The sequence below is a fragment of the Miniopterus schreibersii genome (assembly GCF_964146895.1).
Source record: "Miniopterus schreibersii genome assembly, chromosome: 12".
Taxonomy (NCBI): Eukaryota; Metazoa; Chordata; class Mammalia; order Chiroptera; family Miniopteridae; genus Miniopterus; species Miniopterus schreibersii.
Window position 1 is genome coordinate 70134995 of NC_138112.1, and position 17687 is coordinate 70152681.

The following is a 17687-nucleotide window of genomic DNA, read 5'->3' on the forward strand; positions in this document are numbered from 1 at the left end:
CATTTGCTATGAATAAAATCCAAACTGGACCAGGCCTGTAAGGCCCTAAGTGAGCTGGCCACTGCCTTCGTCTCACTCCTCTGCCCCATCCCTGTCCTTGCACTCCCACCGGCCTCCCCTCTCATGCTGAACATGCCCGTTTCAAAGGCCTGGGGCCTTTGCCTGGGGCTGTTTCTTCTGCCTGGGATGTCCTCTCCTCAGCTCTCCCTGTGCTGGCTCCTTGCACAGAGCAGTGTGCTCAGCTTAAATGGCATTTTCTCAGTGTTGCCTTCCAGACCACTCCCGTCACACAGCCCGGTCCCAGTCTCCTCGTAGATTTGATGTCCACCTGCTATCCTGTCTGTCGACAAGTCCATGGTTTTACCATCAGTCTTCTCCCACTAGATTGTGGACCTGTTTGCTCTCTGTCTGAACTGGGGACGGGGCCCTGCCCTGGAACACACTCTACGAAGATCAGCTGAGCGTGTGAGTGGCTGTACCCCCAGTTAAACCCCCACAATCCCGATCGCCCGGGCCCCACTGCGCGTCCCGCTGGTACCTTCATCTCGTCCATCCAGTCCATGAGGTAGAGCAGGTCCTGAAACACCTTCTGCAGCTCCAGGCTGACGAGGAGCCGCTCCCGCCGGGCGGCCACCATCTGCCGCAGGAAGCCCCAGAGCCGCGCCACGTTGCGTTGCCGCGCGGCGATGCGCTGGATGTCGTGGTAGCGCTCTGCGGCCAGCTCTGCGGCCACGGCGTCCACGGCCTGCACCCGGCCGCTGTAGGCCACAATGTCCGTCTCGATGGCTTCGTGCTTCCTCACTGCTGCCTCCACCGCGGCCAGCTCCAGCCCGAAGTTGTCCTGGGCGGGGGGCAGGAAGGGAGGCTGGAAACTCAGGGACACCATCTCTGCTCACCCGCTGCCCTCCCGAGAACTTCTGCTGCAAGATGCCAACCCCATGGGGTGGCTCTCAGTTTCCTCTCTGTCCCCTCTCATCCCGTCCCCCCAACCCTTTCTCCTGCTCAAGCTTCTGGCCCCTGGTTCCTGGGATTCCTGGTTTTTTAATCTGTATGATGGATGTCTTGTTTCATTAGCTCCCCACATTGCAGGGCTTTTTATCCACCGCCGTCTCCCCCCCTTTCTCCCCACCAGCCTGGACAGGCCAAGAGCCCTCCCGTGTTCCACCTGGGACACGAGGCGCTGGTTCTCGCTAAGCCAGGTCTCCCGCATGGCGGCCTTGCGGTCGAAGCGGGCAGCCAGCTGCTCCAGCTTCTCCTGGCGGATCAGCTCCGTGCGCAGGGCCAGCTCGCGTTCGTGCTCGGCTTTCTCCAGCCGCTCCCAGGCCTGTGAGGTGGGGACAGGATCAGTGCTAAAGGGCCCGGGCTTAGGAAGGGAGGGTAGGGAGGGGTTGCCGGAGCTGGGGTACATGGTGAGTCCCAGGGAAGCTCGGTCCAGTGGATCTGTGGAATGCGGTCAGTTAGATGCCTGTGCATGGAGGTATAAGGAATGGGGGCGGGTGAGTGCTAGGGAGCCACAGAAAACTACCCCTGCTTATGGACAAGGACCCCAGGGGACCAGGGAACAATGGAAACCACTGGATTTGTTTGTGGTGGGGGGACTGTGGGTGAACCCTATTACTTTTATTAGTAGTCAGGCTGAACAAGATAAGGGACCAAGGTATGATCTTATTATGTGAACTGACATGGGGAGACACAGGGAGGTGGCATGGGGATGTGCAGAATGAGAGGATGAGTGAGTCACGTGTGCGCCAGGGGTAGTAGGGGCTGGTGCCAAGGGTGGGACGCCGGTGGCACTGGCAGGGGAGCCTGCAGACCTTGTTGATGTCGGAGATAAGCCGGCCTTCCCGGGGCGTGTAGACCTTCTGGTTGTTGGCCCGCAGCTTGCTCTGGATGGTGAAGAGCAGCACTTCCAGGTTCCCTTTCTCCGTGAACCTAAGGCAGGGAGCCGGAGCATGGTCAGTCGAAGGCCACTAGGGGCACAGGGACTCTACCTTTCAAAATGAAGTGTCCTGTGCTGCTTTTCTTCTCATAAAAGCAATACGTGAAAGGCAGAGAACACTGGCGAGTCAAAAGCACATAACTTAAAAACTACTGCAAACTACAGAAATGGCCCGTTTCCCACTGGCGTGCACGCACTGCATGTCTGTTTTACACAGATGAGCTTGGACCACAGCCGAGGCTAACATTTGTCCAGGACCAGGCCCTGTTCCCAGGGCTTTACACGCATTGCCCAGTTCTCACTGCTAGCTACATCCGTCCTCCCATTACCCCCACTTTCCAGATGAGGAAACTGAGGCACAGAGAGCGTAACAATTCACAACCGCTAAGCGGAAGAGCCAGGATTTGAACTCAGGCACTGTGAACCTGGAACTTAGCCCTTTGCTCTCTGCTGTCCACCAGGAACCATTTTGTAAACTGCTTCCTCACTTATTTGTCATGAACATCTTTTTACATCAAGAGGCACATTTCTTCAACATTATTGTCAGTGGCTGTACCATGACTTGTTTTTTTTTTTACAAAGGTCACATTGGTGACCTTGAAGCTACACTTTTGTTCAATGCCCAGAAGAGGACTTTCTGGGTCAAACCATCCCCTGGAATGTATAGGAATAGATGTTTTCTGGACTAATATTAGCTTTGGAGCTAAAACATACTAACTCCAAAAGAGCTTGATAATAGAAAAACAGACAATTTAGCACGTACTGTATAGAACTGCCTAACAGTAGTTAACTGCTAAAATATATAAAGATAAGAACCTTCATAATGTGCGAGTTACCAGCCTGGGTTGCCTGTCGGGTCCAGTCTCCCCAACCTGGTCCCTGAGCTGGGTCTGGGTTGCTGAGACCCTGACCAGTATCTGCGTGGATTGCCCTGACTCTACATACCTTAGCAATCACTTCTACAGCATGATTTTTTTTTTTTAATGGATAATCATTTTAACAGTTTATTTGGGAACTGCTTCTGGTGCTTTGAGCTGAGGGAGATGAGCCTCCACTGCATTTATATGCTGCCAACTTTCCCTCCCAAAAGGCTGCCCTAATTTAGGCTTCCTCTCCAGTGAGCACAGTTCAGGGTGGGCCTGCTGCAGCAGGGTACGGCCCAGGGGCACCTACTTGGGCGGCTTCTCCACTGTACGGTAGGAATTGAAGGACTGCAGCTGGTTCTGGACCCCACTCAGGGAGTTGGCGAGCTGCCGGTCGTTGAGGGTCACGATCGTTTGCTCAATCCACTGCAGCAGCTCTGAGGCCAGGGACTCATACTTCTCTACCAGGCGCTCTGCCTCCATGGCGTGGTCCAGCACCTGCGAGATAGCGACATGGGGTCCTGCCCAAGGTCCCCTGGCCCAGTCCTGCAGCTCTGCCCTGCCCCTGCTTGAGGGGAGTAAGACCCTGAGGCCAGGCCTCCTCTGGCCTTTACCCCTACTGCCCTGAGGTGGACAGTACCTTCCCAATTCTTTTGCCTTCCACGGCCAGGGCCTTCATCTTGGAGAAATAGTGATAGTAGGTAGCCACATAGGTAATGATTGATTTCTCATCTGGTTGGTCCACATTCACATCTGAGAAAAAAGAGCACTCAGGTCAGGCAGAGATGAGAACCTGCCTCCCAGAAGCACACCTGCAACATGAATCTTACTCCAACCCCAGGGCCCTCCCAGCCCTCCAAGGTGGACATCTTTCCAGTTCCCTTCAGAGCAAACTGACAAATAGACCATATGGACCGAAAGAGCATGAAAGGGTGACTTTTTTTTTCCTCCTAGAAGCCCAAGGAGGCTTTTCCCAGTGTTCCCGATGAAGACCAAATCTAGCTGTGGGAGGAAGTAAGACAAGGAAAGAAAGAGCATTCCCATTTGGGGATGCATCATGGACTTATGGGCTGGAAAGATGTGTAAGAAGTCAGGAGATTCAGGGGCAGCAAGACAGAGGTATGAATGAAGCCTCCTGAACCCGGATGTTCCGGGGAAGGTCCCAATGAGCCCCAGCAGCAGGGTCAGAGGCCAGTTCTCATGGTCATCTTGGGCCACAGTCAAGGCTATTTCTGACCTCAATCCCAAAGTTCAGCTGTGGGCCCCAGGAGGTAAGTGTCCTTCAAGCCAAATCAGCTTCCATCACAAGGACCAAGGCTGACTGACTTGAAATCCCTGGGTTTTCTTAACTAGGCCGGACTGTTTCCTTCGTAAAGGGAAGACTGTGGGACCAGAAGCCCCCCTGACCACCTCTGAAAACCCAGAGAAGGAAGGAGCCACTGAAATCATCGTGGAAAGTTACAGGATGCTTAGCTCTGCTTAGATGTTCTCTATTCTACCTGTGTTTCTCAAACGTTTTATAAGAAACCTCGTATTTGGCCTACTTCCATCACTAGTTAGCTGATGTTTGTCATTCTGGACTGAGAGGGCATAGGACATGGGGCTGTGGGGGGATGGAAAACAGGCAGAAAATAACCAAGACCCAAATCTGCCTGGTGACCTTAAGAGGGAGTGACTCCAGCAGGAAGTCACTGGGCCCGTTCCCTCCTTCCCTCTTCTGGCTGACCAAGACTGCTCTCTGCTCTCAGGAGAAGTGGCTGAGGAAACAGGCTCTGGGGTCCTGCTGCCAGAATGTGAATCTTAGCTCCAGCAGCTGTATGACCTTGGGAAAGTCACTAAACCTTTATAGGCCCCTGGCCTCTCTTCTATTATCTGAGGATAATAATGATACTGATTTCAAAGGGCGTGCGATGCAAATTAAATTCATTAAAGCATGTCAAGTGCGGTGCCAGGTACAAAACAAGAGCCCAGCGGCCATTACCAGTCTCATCAGCGTTAAGATCAGAACCACATCAGCAGGGTCAGCCGACCGTAAGCCCAGGGCATGGGGAGCCCTCCAGGTTAGAGGTGGGGAACGTCTGGCCCAAGGACCGTATGCGGCCTCGAAAGGCCTCATTTGGTCTGGCCCTGCCAAGGCCTCACCGAAGAGAAGCAGTTCCAGCCATCACATTAGGGGTGAGTTAATTCAATGTTTTGACCAAATATAGTAGGCTAATTTTTAAGTTGATAATTTTGTATGGCCCGAGAATGATGTTATAACTATCCAAATGGCCCTTGGCAGAAAAAAGGTTCCCTACCCCTGCTCCAGGTCATGTAGCCTAACTTAGAACCCTAAGATTTTGGAATAAGAAGGGCCCTTAGAGACCACGTAAACCAATCTTCCATTTTGAAGATGAGGAAAGTGAGCCACAGAGAGGCCATGTGACTGGCTCCAAGCTATAAAGTTGCTCCGTGGTGGGGCTGGGACAGAGCCTCATCCCAGGGCTCTTTCTGCCACAGGGCTGCTTTTCTTCCTACAGCTTTTAAATTTTTAAAATCGAGATATAATATTTACACCATAAAATTCACCCTTTTAAGGTATACTCTTCAGTGGTGGTTTTTAGTATATTCGCAAGGTGGTGCGGCCACCACCACTGTTTAATTCCAGAACATTTTCATCACGCCCCAGAGAAGCCCCATCTGTCTCTACCACGCAGCCTCGTGCCGCGCAGCACTGCCCACCTTCAGGATCCAGCAGCTTCGTCAGTCCCAGTTCTTTCTCAGCCAGGTTGAAAGCGTTCTGCAGGTTGTAGTGTGCATTACACTTCTTGAGGGACTCGAAGTCCAGCAGGTCTGGCCTAGGACGGAGGGAATATAGAAGTTTCAAAACCTCTAGGATCTGGAAGGGGAAAGCAAAGCCACCCCTGTTTTGTTAAATCCTCACCTGAGGATATTTTTTCCATTGATTTTTAGAGCGAGTAGAAGGGAGGGAGGGAGGAAGAGAGAGAGAGAAAGAGAGAGAAACACTGATGTGAGAGAGACACATAGACTGGTTGCCTCTTGCATATGCCCTGAACGGAGCTGGGGATCAAACCTGTGACCCTTCAGTGCGCCGGCCGATGCACTAACCACTGAGCAACACTGGCCAGGGCTAAAGCCACCCCTTTCTTTATCCTAAGTCAGTAAGTCCATTGTGTCCAGAACCAGGCACCCCAGACCCATACTCACTGCTCCCACGCCCCTCGCTTCCCATCATAAGCTCTTTTTGCAACACTGCACCCCCACATCCTGGCTCTTCTCCCAACATTCATTCCTCAGAATTGCTGCGGAGCTCGTCCCATTGCTCCATCTACATGTGTATGTGCCCCTGGGTCAGTAACTCCCCCACCCTGGCAGTCCTGACAGGCTCGCTAACCCCATCTTCTCACCGGTGTTTATGCACAATGGCGTTGAAGGCCAGCCCATCTCTCCAGCTGGTGGTAAAGTTGTGCACGTTGACATTGGAGTACCTATAAACAGAGACCAGGAAAAACAGTGAGTAGGTCCAAGCGCTGGTCCTTGACTGGAGGACGGATCCCAGCTCGTGGTTCCTAGAGCGGACCCTTCCTTTACCACCCAGCCTCGGGGCATCCACCCCTGCAAGGCCACGCTCCCTGGGCAGCCTCACCCCGCAGTTTTCATCTGGCACCACAGCAGCAGGGCGTCCTTGGCTGACTTCTTCTCCTTGTTGTCTTCTGTTTCCACACTGATATCTTGGATCTAAGAGGGAAGGAAGGGAAGCCTTGACTCTCTGGACAGGGGCTCCTGGAGTCATCGGAGATGCTCAAGAGATACACGGCAGAAAACTGCTTTCTAGATTCATAAGGGTGCAGGGACAGAGCCTGGAGACCTTTCCTCCTGGGCTGGTGACCGTAGAACGTTGGGTGAAAGGGATTTGAGGCAGCAGAGTGGGGTAGGAAGTCAGCAGTGGAAATGCCTTGAAGGGAAAGGTGCTGGTTCCTGCAGGTGGGGACCTTCAGGTAGGCAAGTGAAGATTTTCTGGCAGCTGGGTTTCAAAGGTGAAGCACACAGAGCTCTGTTAGGGCTGGAAGGAGCAGAGGAGGCTACATCTGGGGAGACCAGGAGAGTTGTGGTGGCATCAGGATATGGGGCTGGCTATGCTCAGAGCATAAACGGAAGGTAGCTGTTCATTTCAGGGAGGCATGCAGAGTTTGAGGCAGAGGAATGGACCAGCGACCAGACCCAGATGTAGCTCTAAAACTCTCAGTGGTGAAGAACCAGTTTGTAAAATGTCCAGTCCCTTGTGGACCAATATGTGGTCCTCCTGCCCGTGACCAGGCCACAGGGAACTTGCCACTCTGGTCTCTACCCTGTTTAATGAGGAGAGGCCCCTGGCTCCTACACAAGGTTTTACACCCTCCATCTGTGTATTGATTGCTCCAGGGATGGGCAGTGACTGCTCAAGGGGCAGCACTGAGGTTCAGAGCACACGCCGAGTGACACTCTGCCAGGGTACCTGGAATCGGAGGATGATGGTCCAGACCAGCCCAAGGGTCAGGCGGTGGTTTCCGTCCACAATGTCATGGGAGCCCATATTTTCCAAGTGCACTTTCTGCTCCTTCAGGAACTGCAGGGCCTTGTCCACATTCTCCAGGCAGTGGATCCGCATGCGGCCCTTTGTGGGCTTTGGCTGTTGAGGGACAGGGGACACAAAGGCATGGGACCGTGGGCCTCCCCCTCCTTCCCTCCTACCTTCCCCATGGCCTCCCTCAGGAACACGGGGACTGCCTTAGGGCTGGGCCCAAGTTCACGGAGCCAAGGCTGAGGTTGCAGATGAGGCTTGGGCCAGATTAAGATTCCCAAGGGAATTAATTGCACCCAGAGTGGGTGGGAAAAGAAATGTTTTCAATGGGGCCACTGTTTCTGTCTCCATGAGGCAATGCTCCTGTTTAATCCCTGCAGCAAAGCCTCTCAGAATGAATCCATCCTGAGCCAGGGAAGCCACTGCTTTCTGCTCTGAGGTGTCCATCTCCCCACTAAGGGAGACTCCTGCAGCTTGTCCCCTTGACCACCGTTTCTCAGGCTCCCTCCTCCCTGGTGGTGACCACAGCTCACCAGTGTCTCTCCTGAGAGCACCTCGAGGAGCCTCAGGAGGTTACGTCCATCCCGGAGGTCGCTGTACAGGTCTCCCACCCGGCATGTCACCCGGGCCAGGTGTGAGTTGACCCATTTGGTGAAGGTTTTCTTCTGCACGGCTTCTCGCTCATCTGTGGTGGCAACAGGAGGTCATTTCTGTCCTTCAAGTACAGTTGCTTCTAATCACCAGTTGGTGGGGATGTGGGGTGGGGGGTGCCTGAGAGGCCGGAAGCAAGGTCTGGGGAGGGGAAAGGGGGCAGGGGAAAGAACATGGCCGAGAGGAAGGCAACTTCAAAAGCAGGGAAATAAAGAAGTTGGAATGAGCTATGAGTAAGGTAAAGAACAGAAATGAGAGTGAGAAACAGGCTTTGGGGAGAAAGGATGAAAGGAATTAGAAGTGGTGGGACAAGGAGGGAAGGGCTGGGATCTGGGACCAGGGTGTGGTCACCTAGCAGTAGTGAAACTGGCACTTCATCTATCAGAGCCTCACTTTCCTCATCTGTAAAATGGGCACAATACTTTCTACTTCAATGAGTCACTGTGTTGATTAAACGGGACAAGTGTGTAAGATGCCTGGCAGGAAATGGCTCCTCCAGGAGTCTCTGTTCTACAGGCGGGATCCAACACCCAGGCAAGTGCCCAGGCGGCAGGCGCTATGGCTGTTCTCTTCGGGTGGTGGACAAACGGGCAGGCGCGGCCTTAAATTATAGCAGCACCCTTCCGAGTGGCTATTAGAAGGATGTGACATTACAGAGACTGCAAGCCTCCTGCGCCAGCTTGCTCTCCTGGAATAATTTAAAGAAAAGACAGGCTTTTCTGGGGCAGGTTCATTCAATGGGCTGCAAGGGATGCAGTCCCAGGACACCAACATTCCAGCGAAGAGAAGAAAAAGATAGTCTTGAAGTCGGGAACAGTGAAGTGAGTGAGCCCAAGAAACAGGTGTGTGTGTGTGGCAGGGGAGGACGCCAGGCAGAGTCAGGTGCCAATCATCTAAAAAGATGTGAGGAAACATCCTGTTGCCTGGTCCACAGGGAGGGCCACTGCTGAGGGGATGCTCTTAGGTTCCACAGAAAAATAAAAAATTTAAATGTCATCAATTACGAAGTGAGAGAAGCAGCTCAGGGCCTTGCACGCTGCTTTAGTCACTAAGATTTCCTCCAGTGCTCCCCAGGGGAGCCCCATGCAAGGATCCAGTCCAAGTGGCCAGGACCTGAAGAGTCACTTTCGTTTCCCTCTCAGCACCGGCATCTCAGAAACCGAAAAGACTCATCCCTTAATCTCACATTCCTACGCACCTCACCCATAAAACACAGCGACACACCCATGTCTAGTCCTGTCTTACCTCCAACCCTTGCACCTGGGCCAACCTTGGGGTCCTAACAACTGCATAGGATAGTCGGGTGCTCTGTAGCACCTGCGGAACCAAGAGTGCCTTTGGGCCTCTTTTCAGGGCCTACAGACCAAGCCAGGGATTTCCTGGACCACCGGCCATTACTGGATCCACGGGGATTGTCGATGCCAGGCACACCGGGGTGAGGCCATTTGGACGCACAGAGAGAGTAGAAGGGGAAGATGTGGAAACTGGCAGCTGGGAGGAAAATATGCAAAGCCAAGCACCAGAGACAAAGTGTAGCTGCATTAGGCATCCACAACAGCCACAGACAACCCCACCAAGCACAGTGGCTTCCAGAAATACACTGAGATACTGGTGCCAGATGAACACACTTCTGCTCAGGCTCATACCTGAGTCTGTCTGCACCAGCTCCCTTTGACACACTCCCTGGTTCCCACACACACTGCCTCCTCACATACTTAGGCACCCACTCAGAAACTCGGGGCAACACTGACAAGCCTGGGTCCCCAGGCCTCCCGGCTCACTCCTTCTCTCTCCTTCCCCAAATATCCTAGCAGGCCTTCATCTTCAGACCCGCCAAAAGCCAATGTCTCGGTGAGGCTGTGCTGGAGGCCTCCCTATTTGCTGACACAGACGCTGCTTTTCTCAGCCTTGCCAGCTGCCTCCATGGCCACTGCATTCGCTGGGGGACACAGGCTGCGCAGCACCGAGCGGGGCCTTGCGTTCACACCCACTCACACTCTCACAGTCCCTTCCAGTGAGTGGGTCCAAGCCCTTCCCCATTCTGTCAGCATCCATGTATTTTCTGGCCGCTTGTAATTATTCCCCTGGCACACTGTCTCCCAACACAAACGTCCAAGTCACAGCCAATGTTCCCCTCCAAGTTCTTCCCTCTGGTTCCTCTCCTGCCCCCCCGCCCCAGGCCCCCTCTCTCTACTACCCTCTGCCCCAGGAGCTCACCTTGAAGCTGTTTGAAGCGTCCTTCCAGCACGCTGGCGTACTGAGCAGGGTTGATGAAGGCGGCTGGCGAGAGCAGGAGGCCCCCGGGGTTGTGAGACCCTTCCACAGCCTCATGATAAAACTCACCAGCCCCGTTCAGGCTGTGCCCGTGCACCCTGCTCACTCCGTTCCCATTCATGGTGCCTGCTGCCTCCTACACAGCTGGAGGCCCAGAGTCCATGCCCCGCCCGCGCAGAGGCAGGGCGGCAGGTTCGGCCTCCCCAGGAGCCTGAGATCCCCAGAGCCTGGGGTCCCCGGTGGTGATGGGGGGTTCAAAGATGGTAGAAGTTCAAGGAGTTGGAAAAAGGAGTTACAGGATGTCTGGGTTCCTGAACTCCCAGACAAGTAGCAGGACACACCTGGCTGTGGCGAGAGGAGACAGAGGCGGCTCCAGACAAACAGGTTGGACAGTGCCGGGGGGAGGGGTGGGAGGTGGAGCCCAACGGCTGGGGCATGGCCAGGCCCTGCAGGGCGGAGGAGGGAACTGCAAGCCTCTTAAAGACCTGCCCGTCAGGCCTCGAGTTGCCTAAGAGTACAGAAAAGCCAAGAGAGGGCTCCCCAGACAAAGTCCTGCTTCCCGAAGGTTTTCAGGTGTGACAAGGATGGCCCCTCTCTGGGTGACTTTGGGAGGTCCCCCTTCAGGACATGGGCTTTGATCCCCAGCTCAGAAAGCAGAGAAAGAGAAATTGCTTCCTTCCTCTTATCTGTGAAATCCGGTTCTTATCCCTCCCACTTGTCTGTCATCATCGTCTCCAGTTCCGCCCCTTCCCTGACACTGGGCCCACCAGGCCCCCAGCCAGGCCATCCCAGGCCCCCCCGTACACCCACTGCTGGGCAATCTGCCAGACAGACCTCTCTCTGGGCTTCAGCTCTTGTCCCTTACAGCACACCCTTGCCTCTCTCCCATCTTCATTCATTTAGCATCTATTGGGCATCTAATGGTTTGAAGTGCAGTGCAAGGCAAAGCCCACAAAGAGAGGCCTCTTCAGAGAGCCCAGCTTAGCGGTGGAGATAAACACCCTTCGATGGCATGGGGCTCACAGACATCACAACAGTCCTGGGTGTCATGTGTCGCGTGCACAGGCATCACGACAGCTCTAGAGGCACCGGGGAAACTTTCCCCCAAAAGAGGTCACGTTCTCCACAACCCACATCTCTGTCTTTTCCCATCTATAGAAACATGGGAGTATTTCACAAGCCAGCCTGAAGACCCAACCAGAAGGACAGACGCCCAGGAGACAATGATAAGGGGTCTCTAGAAGCTATGGTCACCACATGGGGGTCCTCACACTGGTGCTGGGCTGGCTGGAAAGAATTACCTGGAGAGCTTAAAGACTCTGATATCTGGACCGTACGTCTAAAGATTCTAATTCAAGTGTCTAGGAAGGGGCGTGGGAACCTGTACTTGTAAAAATGGCCCTGAGTGATTCTTTAAAAAGTGTGGCCACGTTGGGAACCACCCCCTTCAGTGTCTCCCTTCTTCCAGGAGGCTACCCCACCCACACTGGGAGCACCACCTCTCAGGAGGGAGTAGTTGGGATCTTTCCCACTGCACTGGGCTGGGAGGCCAGCAGGTCAGTGGAAAAGACAAGGGTGGGATGGAGGAGGATAGTCTGATGGGGTGGGTGGCCTTGGGGTGTGTGGGTGACTCAGCCCCACGAGGGCCGGGCCAGCCGCTAGTGGTGTCGGGTGGCAGCTGCTCTCTTGTTGCCATGACAACTCCTCCCAGGGAACGCAGGGAGGCCCGTCCAACGGGTTTGTTTGAGCTTGGAGAAGCTGAAGGGGAGAGCCCAGGCTGTAGGGCAGGGCAGGAGCCAGGCAGAGAGCAAACCAGGGAAACCATGGGAGGGTGGAGGGCACCTGCTTCGGGGAATAGGCAAATGAAATAATGGGAGGAACAGGCGGCAGGTGGAAGGAACAGGTGGGGAGGGAGAGGAGAGGAGAAAGGACTGGGAGGGAGAACAGGTGTGAGAGATGACAGTGGAAATCAATGAAGACACAAAGGGATGAACCGTAAAGGAGAGGTAGGTGGAAGCGAATAGCAAGACTAAGTGAGATAGAATTAAGGACATGACTCAGGGACGGAGGCCAAGAAGTCAGCTGAGTGCAGAGGGGAACACAGCTGAGTCCTGGGGTCAGCAGGACTTCTCCTTGCTGGGGGGAAGGAAGCTGGGGAATGTTCTGGATTGCATGAAGTTTGTTCTTGAGGCTGGAGTTGGGGACCAGGGTCTTGACAGGGTGATCTGGATTTGCCACTCTAGTGCAGTAGCTTAGAAAGAAAGATGGTCTTCCCACGAAGTTAAAGGACTCCTCGCGACAAGCTTCTGTCCCCAGCGTCCTCAGCAACTCCCCGGGCCCTCCCCTGATCTCACCTGCCAGGGCCTTAATTCGAGACCTCTCAAAGAGGCGGGCTGAGCTGCTGTCATTGTCCCAGTCCGAGTCAGGCAGGTCCCAGCGATTGTTGATGTCGCTGTACTGGCCCTGGATCTCCAAACTGTCGAAGTCCGTGGGTGACAGGGTGCTGCTCATGGTGGTGGGTGGCCTCCCGCTCCTGCAATGGGGAACATGGCTGGTAAGGGGCATCTTGGGGCCACTGAGTCCACCACTCACGTCTTTCTCTTCTCCTGCCCTACAGCTGCTCGCTCTCCTGATGGCCAAAGATTGTGGTTGGATTATCTGTCAATGGCAATCAGCCCCCAGTGGGAGAGGGAAAGCCACCCATGTGGGGAAGCAGAGGGACAGGACACACATGGAGTGAAGCAAGAAGGAAAGTGTCTCAGAGCAATGCAGCGGGCAGGAAGGGCTCCAGAGCCTCAGGCCAGAGAGGGACAGTGGACAGAGCCGGGGCTGAAAGTGGCGATGGCCTTCAGCGTGTCAGGACAGTAGTGTGTAAACCAGGGTAATACAGGAAGCAGGCGTGGGACCCCTTGAGCAACAATGAGTATAAACCAGAGTTGTTTTTTTAAATCCTCACCCCAGGATACCTTTTCCATTGCTTTTCAGAGACAGTGGGAGGGAGAGAGAGAGGGGAACATCGGTGTGAGAGACACATTGATTGGGTGCCTCCCTCATGTGCCCTGGGGGGCCAGGGATTGAACTGGCAACCGAGGCACATGACCTTGGCTGAAACTGAACCCGGGATACCTCAGTCCCTGGGGCGATGCTCCAACCACTGAGCCAAACCAACCAGGGCTAGACCAGAGTTCTTTCATTCCCAGGTCCCACAAACTGTGCCGAGCCCCTCCTCTACATGAGACGGTCTCCTGTACCCTGCAGGTGATTTGAGATGAAAAGACAGGGATCCTGCTCTCGAGCCAAGACGCATCTATGGTACATCAGAAAGACTGATGCACTGATGGTGCCCAGGAGTTCAAAGGAGGACACGTACAGTTCTCTCCCCTTTGTTTCCTTTTTTTAAATGTTGTGACAGGGAATACTTACTAGGTGCTTGATAAATGTCAGCTGTGATACATGCATCACCTCATCACAACCCGTGGGTCCATTATCACCCCCATTTCATAGATGAGGAAGCTGCACCGTGAGAGCTAAGTCACGGTTCAAGGTCACAAAGCTGGAAGGAGCAGAGCTGGGTATTGAAGTGAGTTTCTTTCTGACTTTGGAAGACAAGCTCTTAATTACAACATTTACATGTTCCTCGAACTCCCTGGAGCCCTACCGAGCTCCCAGGAGAGATCAGCACCCATTGCTCCCTTATAGGGCCCAGGTCGGGGAAATCAGGACCACGTATGCTTGCCAGCACTACTTACGACTCTACGACTCTACGTTACGCAAACTCTGTCTTTCTCAAAACTAACAAATGAGCTTCAGATTACCTGCTAGGGAGTTTTACAAAAAACCCCTACTGTCCAAAGTTCCTGTGTAATTCAGCATTCAGCAGCCATCCAAGGGAATGGAGGGGTCTGGATCTGTAACTCTCTCTGAACCCCAAATTCTGCATTTCTCATTGTCCTAGTACCTCTCAATTACAAAGATATATTTTAATCCTTCGGACCACTTCCTAGGGTCGGGGCTATGATCTTGGCAGTTTCTGGTTCTGGAGAGGAGGTACAGAAAACTTCGTGTGTGGTTTTGGGGAGGAAGAAGGGATGGGCGGTGAGATGTGGGTGGGTAGGGAGGTATGTTCCCATGGGCACACAAAGGCAGAACTTGGCTTCTGTCATTAACTGGTGCCATGAAGCTGAACCTGACCCACATGAAGGCCAGGACTGTGTGCCCCTCCCCTTTCTCCCAAAAAGAAAACACGCACAAGGGCTTCCCTGGGAGCAGCACTGGTGAGGTGAGAAAGAGCTAAGGTTTGCGGTTCCTAGATGTGGGCTTTCATTCCTATAAGGGCAAAGAGAGCTTAATTTCCACGGGGCCTCCTTTCTCATTTAAAACTCATCATTTCCCCTAACAGATTCTTCGAATTTGCTCTGTAAATATTTATATAAAAATAAACTCTAGGTCAGAGTTGAGTCACCCTGAGCAAAGAGTATTGTGGGCAAGGCCTGACCTTAGCTAGAGTCACCTAATACTCTCAGCTGCTGGACAGAGAAGCAGCCCAAAGCCCAGGACCATTTCAGTTTGATTCTTCTCGGCCCTTCCCCCCCAGCCACGCTCACACTTAGCTCTGGATGAACATTTCTAGCACTCACACTCTCTCTGCATAGACCTCCCCACGAAAACTCCTACATACATGCCCCTGAACTTCTGTTTCCATGACCCCTTTCCCTTTTTATCACGAATCACAAACCTACTAAAGCCAGCCCCTGAGAGTGTGGCCAGTAAACTGTTTAAAAATAACTGATTTTGGATTCCTGTAGGTGGGCCTTCACTTTCCATTTCTGTTTAGGCCCACCATTCCCCTTTAAAAAATATATATATGTACATATATGTATGTCTTTATCAGTTTGAGAGAGAGGAAGGGAGAGGGGGGAGAGAGAGAGATAGGAACAGCAATAATGAGAGAGTCATTGATCGGCTGCCTCCTGCACGCCCCCTACTGGGGATCGAGCCCGAAACCCAGGCATGTTCCCTAACCGGGAATCGAACCTCGATCTCTTGGATCATAGGTAGATGCTCAACCTCTGAGCCATGCCAGACGGCCCACCATTCCCTTTTGTCTCCTTCCCAGCCACACCATGTATTTTTGTTACCTGCCTGGCCCCTGAAGGCCTGTGAGGTTTCCAAACCCTGCTTTATACCTTTGTGCTCCATAAAGCGCAGAAACTTAAAAGAAGTGGACTGTCTGACCTGGTCTCCAAACTACTGTGTGTCCCTGGGGTCCTCGTGAGCTGACAAAACTTAAACATGGGCTGTGCTGACTTCCTTTTGGCGATCCAACTGGGGTCCAGGCACGGGAGCCAGATCTCCCAGTGAGGTCTGGCTGTTAGAGCCTCCATGCGGAACCCTATCATTTAGGGAAGAAAGTATGGAGTTGGAGCCTCCCCTCTTCCCAAATAAAAATCCAGCCACTTAAATGGCCCTTTGGCCAAATCAAAGTTTGACATACGTGCTTTGTGTCCCAAGTTTCCAGAGATGCTGCCATATGGAAAAGGAACCGAGATGGCCCTGGTGTCCTTAGATCACAGCTCCTCATCAGGCCACCACGTTGGGACTCCAAGGAGTTTATTCCCATAGACTTGCATGTGAGCGGTGCTCTCTGGTGGTTCTGAGGTCCTATCTCCATGTTTCTGTGTTTTGGTTTTCGAGCATTTGGGCTCTGCAGCCCCCTGGCCTTCTGGAGATTATGCTGCGTTCTCTGTGCTCCCTGCTGCCATCTCCGGATCCCTCGGTTTTCTATTCGAGTGTCTTCTACAAAGACCCTGAACTGGTTTCTTTTCACTGAGTGTATCGTTCCTCGCCTATGATCTGGGTCTCTGTGCTCACGTTTCCTTGGTCTGCCTGTGCCCAGCCCACGACCCCCCGTCTCTGTCTGCACTGGAGAATCGTCAACCTTCCCTTCCTCCGTGGATTCCTGAACTCTGGAGAGAGTGCGGTGCAGCAGCTAATCCAGATTACAGTTCACCAGGACTTTATTCTTAGCCACTGACCTCGAGGCCAGACCCAAGTAGCTTACATTGTTCATGCTAGAATAGAGCCAACTTCTGCCAGCTGCAAGCTGGGGGTCCTGCTAGATCCCAAACGCTTCTGGACTGCTCAGCCGGTGCCGACAGAGCCTCACGGGCAGCTGCTCCCCTTCCCCTTTCTCTGTTTTAGCTGGCACGCCAAGCTAGAAATCCCATCCCTGGGGCTAGAGCCTGTCTCCTTCCCTAATTCCTCCTCTCACCACATCCTCCCCCTGATTAATTCTTTACCTCCCTCAGAGAGAGCTGATCATTCCCTGCTCTGTGCTCCCGCAGCACTTCAGCAGGCTTCTATTATTGGACTTATCACGTTGTATTACAGTTGGTTGTTTATGTGTCTCTCTGCCGCTCCACTTTTAACACAATGAGGACAAGGGCTGTGTTTTCCAAGCCCAGTACAATAGGTATTCAATAAAGATATATTGAATGGATAGGCCATAATTCTTTTTTTGTTTGTTTGTTTGCCATCGAATTAATGTCTTTCTTTCTTTCTTTCTTTCTTTCTTTCTTTCTTTCTTTCTTTCTTTCTTTCTTTCTAGATATATCTTTATTGATATCAGAGAGAGGAAGGGGGAGAGAGAGAGAGAGAGAGAGAAAGAGAGGGAGGGAGATAGAAACGTCAATGATGAGAGAGTCATCATTGATGGGCTGCCTCGTGCTCGCCCCCAACTGGGGATCGAGCCTGCAATCGGGGCATGTGCTCCGACTGGGGAATCGAACCACAATCTCCTGGATCCTAGGTGGATGCTCAACCGCTGAGCCACGCCCGGCCGGGTGAATTAATGTCTTTCTTAAAGCTAGAGAAAAGCTCACGGAAAGAATGAGATGGGATCAGAGAAGACTCTCTGCTGGAGGGCTGTCAGGGTTGAGCTCTCCAGCTCAGAACCAGGGATTCTCAAACCTACACGAATAACAATTACCTGGGGGGGGGGGGAGCGGTGAGGGGGTATGAAAACAGATCACTGGGCCTGCCCCCAGAGTTTCCGATTCAGTAGGTCTGGGGTGGGGCTTGGCAATCTGCATTTCTACCCTGTTCCCAGATGACACTAAAGCTACTGGCCCGGGGACCACACGTTGAGGGCCACGTCGTTCAAAGATAAGGAGCAGTTGGAATTGGTTAGAGGAGCCATGAGGACTGAGGAGGCACAGAGTTCAGGGGTAAGTGTGACCTGAGGTTAGCTTCCCATCTCAACCCAAATATAACTTCCCCTCAGAAACCCCAAGACCCACAAAGAGCCAGAAGCCTCGGGCGATGAGAGGAAAATGAAGATGGATTGGGCTCTGGATCTAATGAGATAAATTGAGCTGATGTCCCGACACAGGCGAGTCAC

The 17687-nt window shown here is 53.1% G+C and overlaps 1 protein-coding gene across 5 annotated transcripts in view; it reads right to left on the minus strand.

The window, feature by feature from the left end:
* SPTBN2 (spectrin beta, non-erythrocytic 2) overlaps positions 1-17687 on the minus strand; it is a 47081-nt gene that overhangs the window by 16725 nt on the left and 12669 nt on the right. For 4 of the 5 annotated variants that reach the window (XM_081152661.1, XM_081152663.1, XM_081152664.1 and 1 more), the window contains exons 2-12: positions 12643-12821; positions 7897-8048; positions 7298-7471; positions 6449-6540; positions 6210-6290; positions 5524-5639; positions 3443-3555; positions 3113-3300; positions 1815-1932; positions 1166-1324; positions 539-841 (exon numbers count right to left, since the gene is read on the minus strand). In XM_081152661.1, the coding sequence (XP_081008787.1) occupies positions 539-841; positions 1166-1324; positions 1815-1932; positions 3113-3300; positions 3443-3555; positions 5524-5639; positions 6210-6290; positions 6449-6540; positions 7298-7471; positions 7897-8048; positions 12643-12821 (1675 nt within the window). Of the gene's footprint in view, positions 1-538; positions 842-1165; positions 1325-1814; positions 1933-3112; positions 3301-3442; positions 3556-5523; positions 5640-6209; positions 6291-6448; positions 6541-7297; positions 7472-7896; positions 8049-10231; positions 10493-12642; positions 12822-17687 lie in introns of those variants that run through there. The other variant, XM_081152662.1, reaches the window with a different exon arrangement.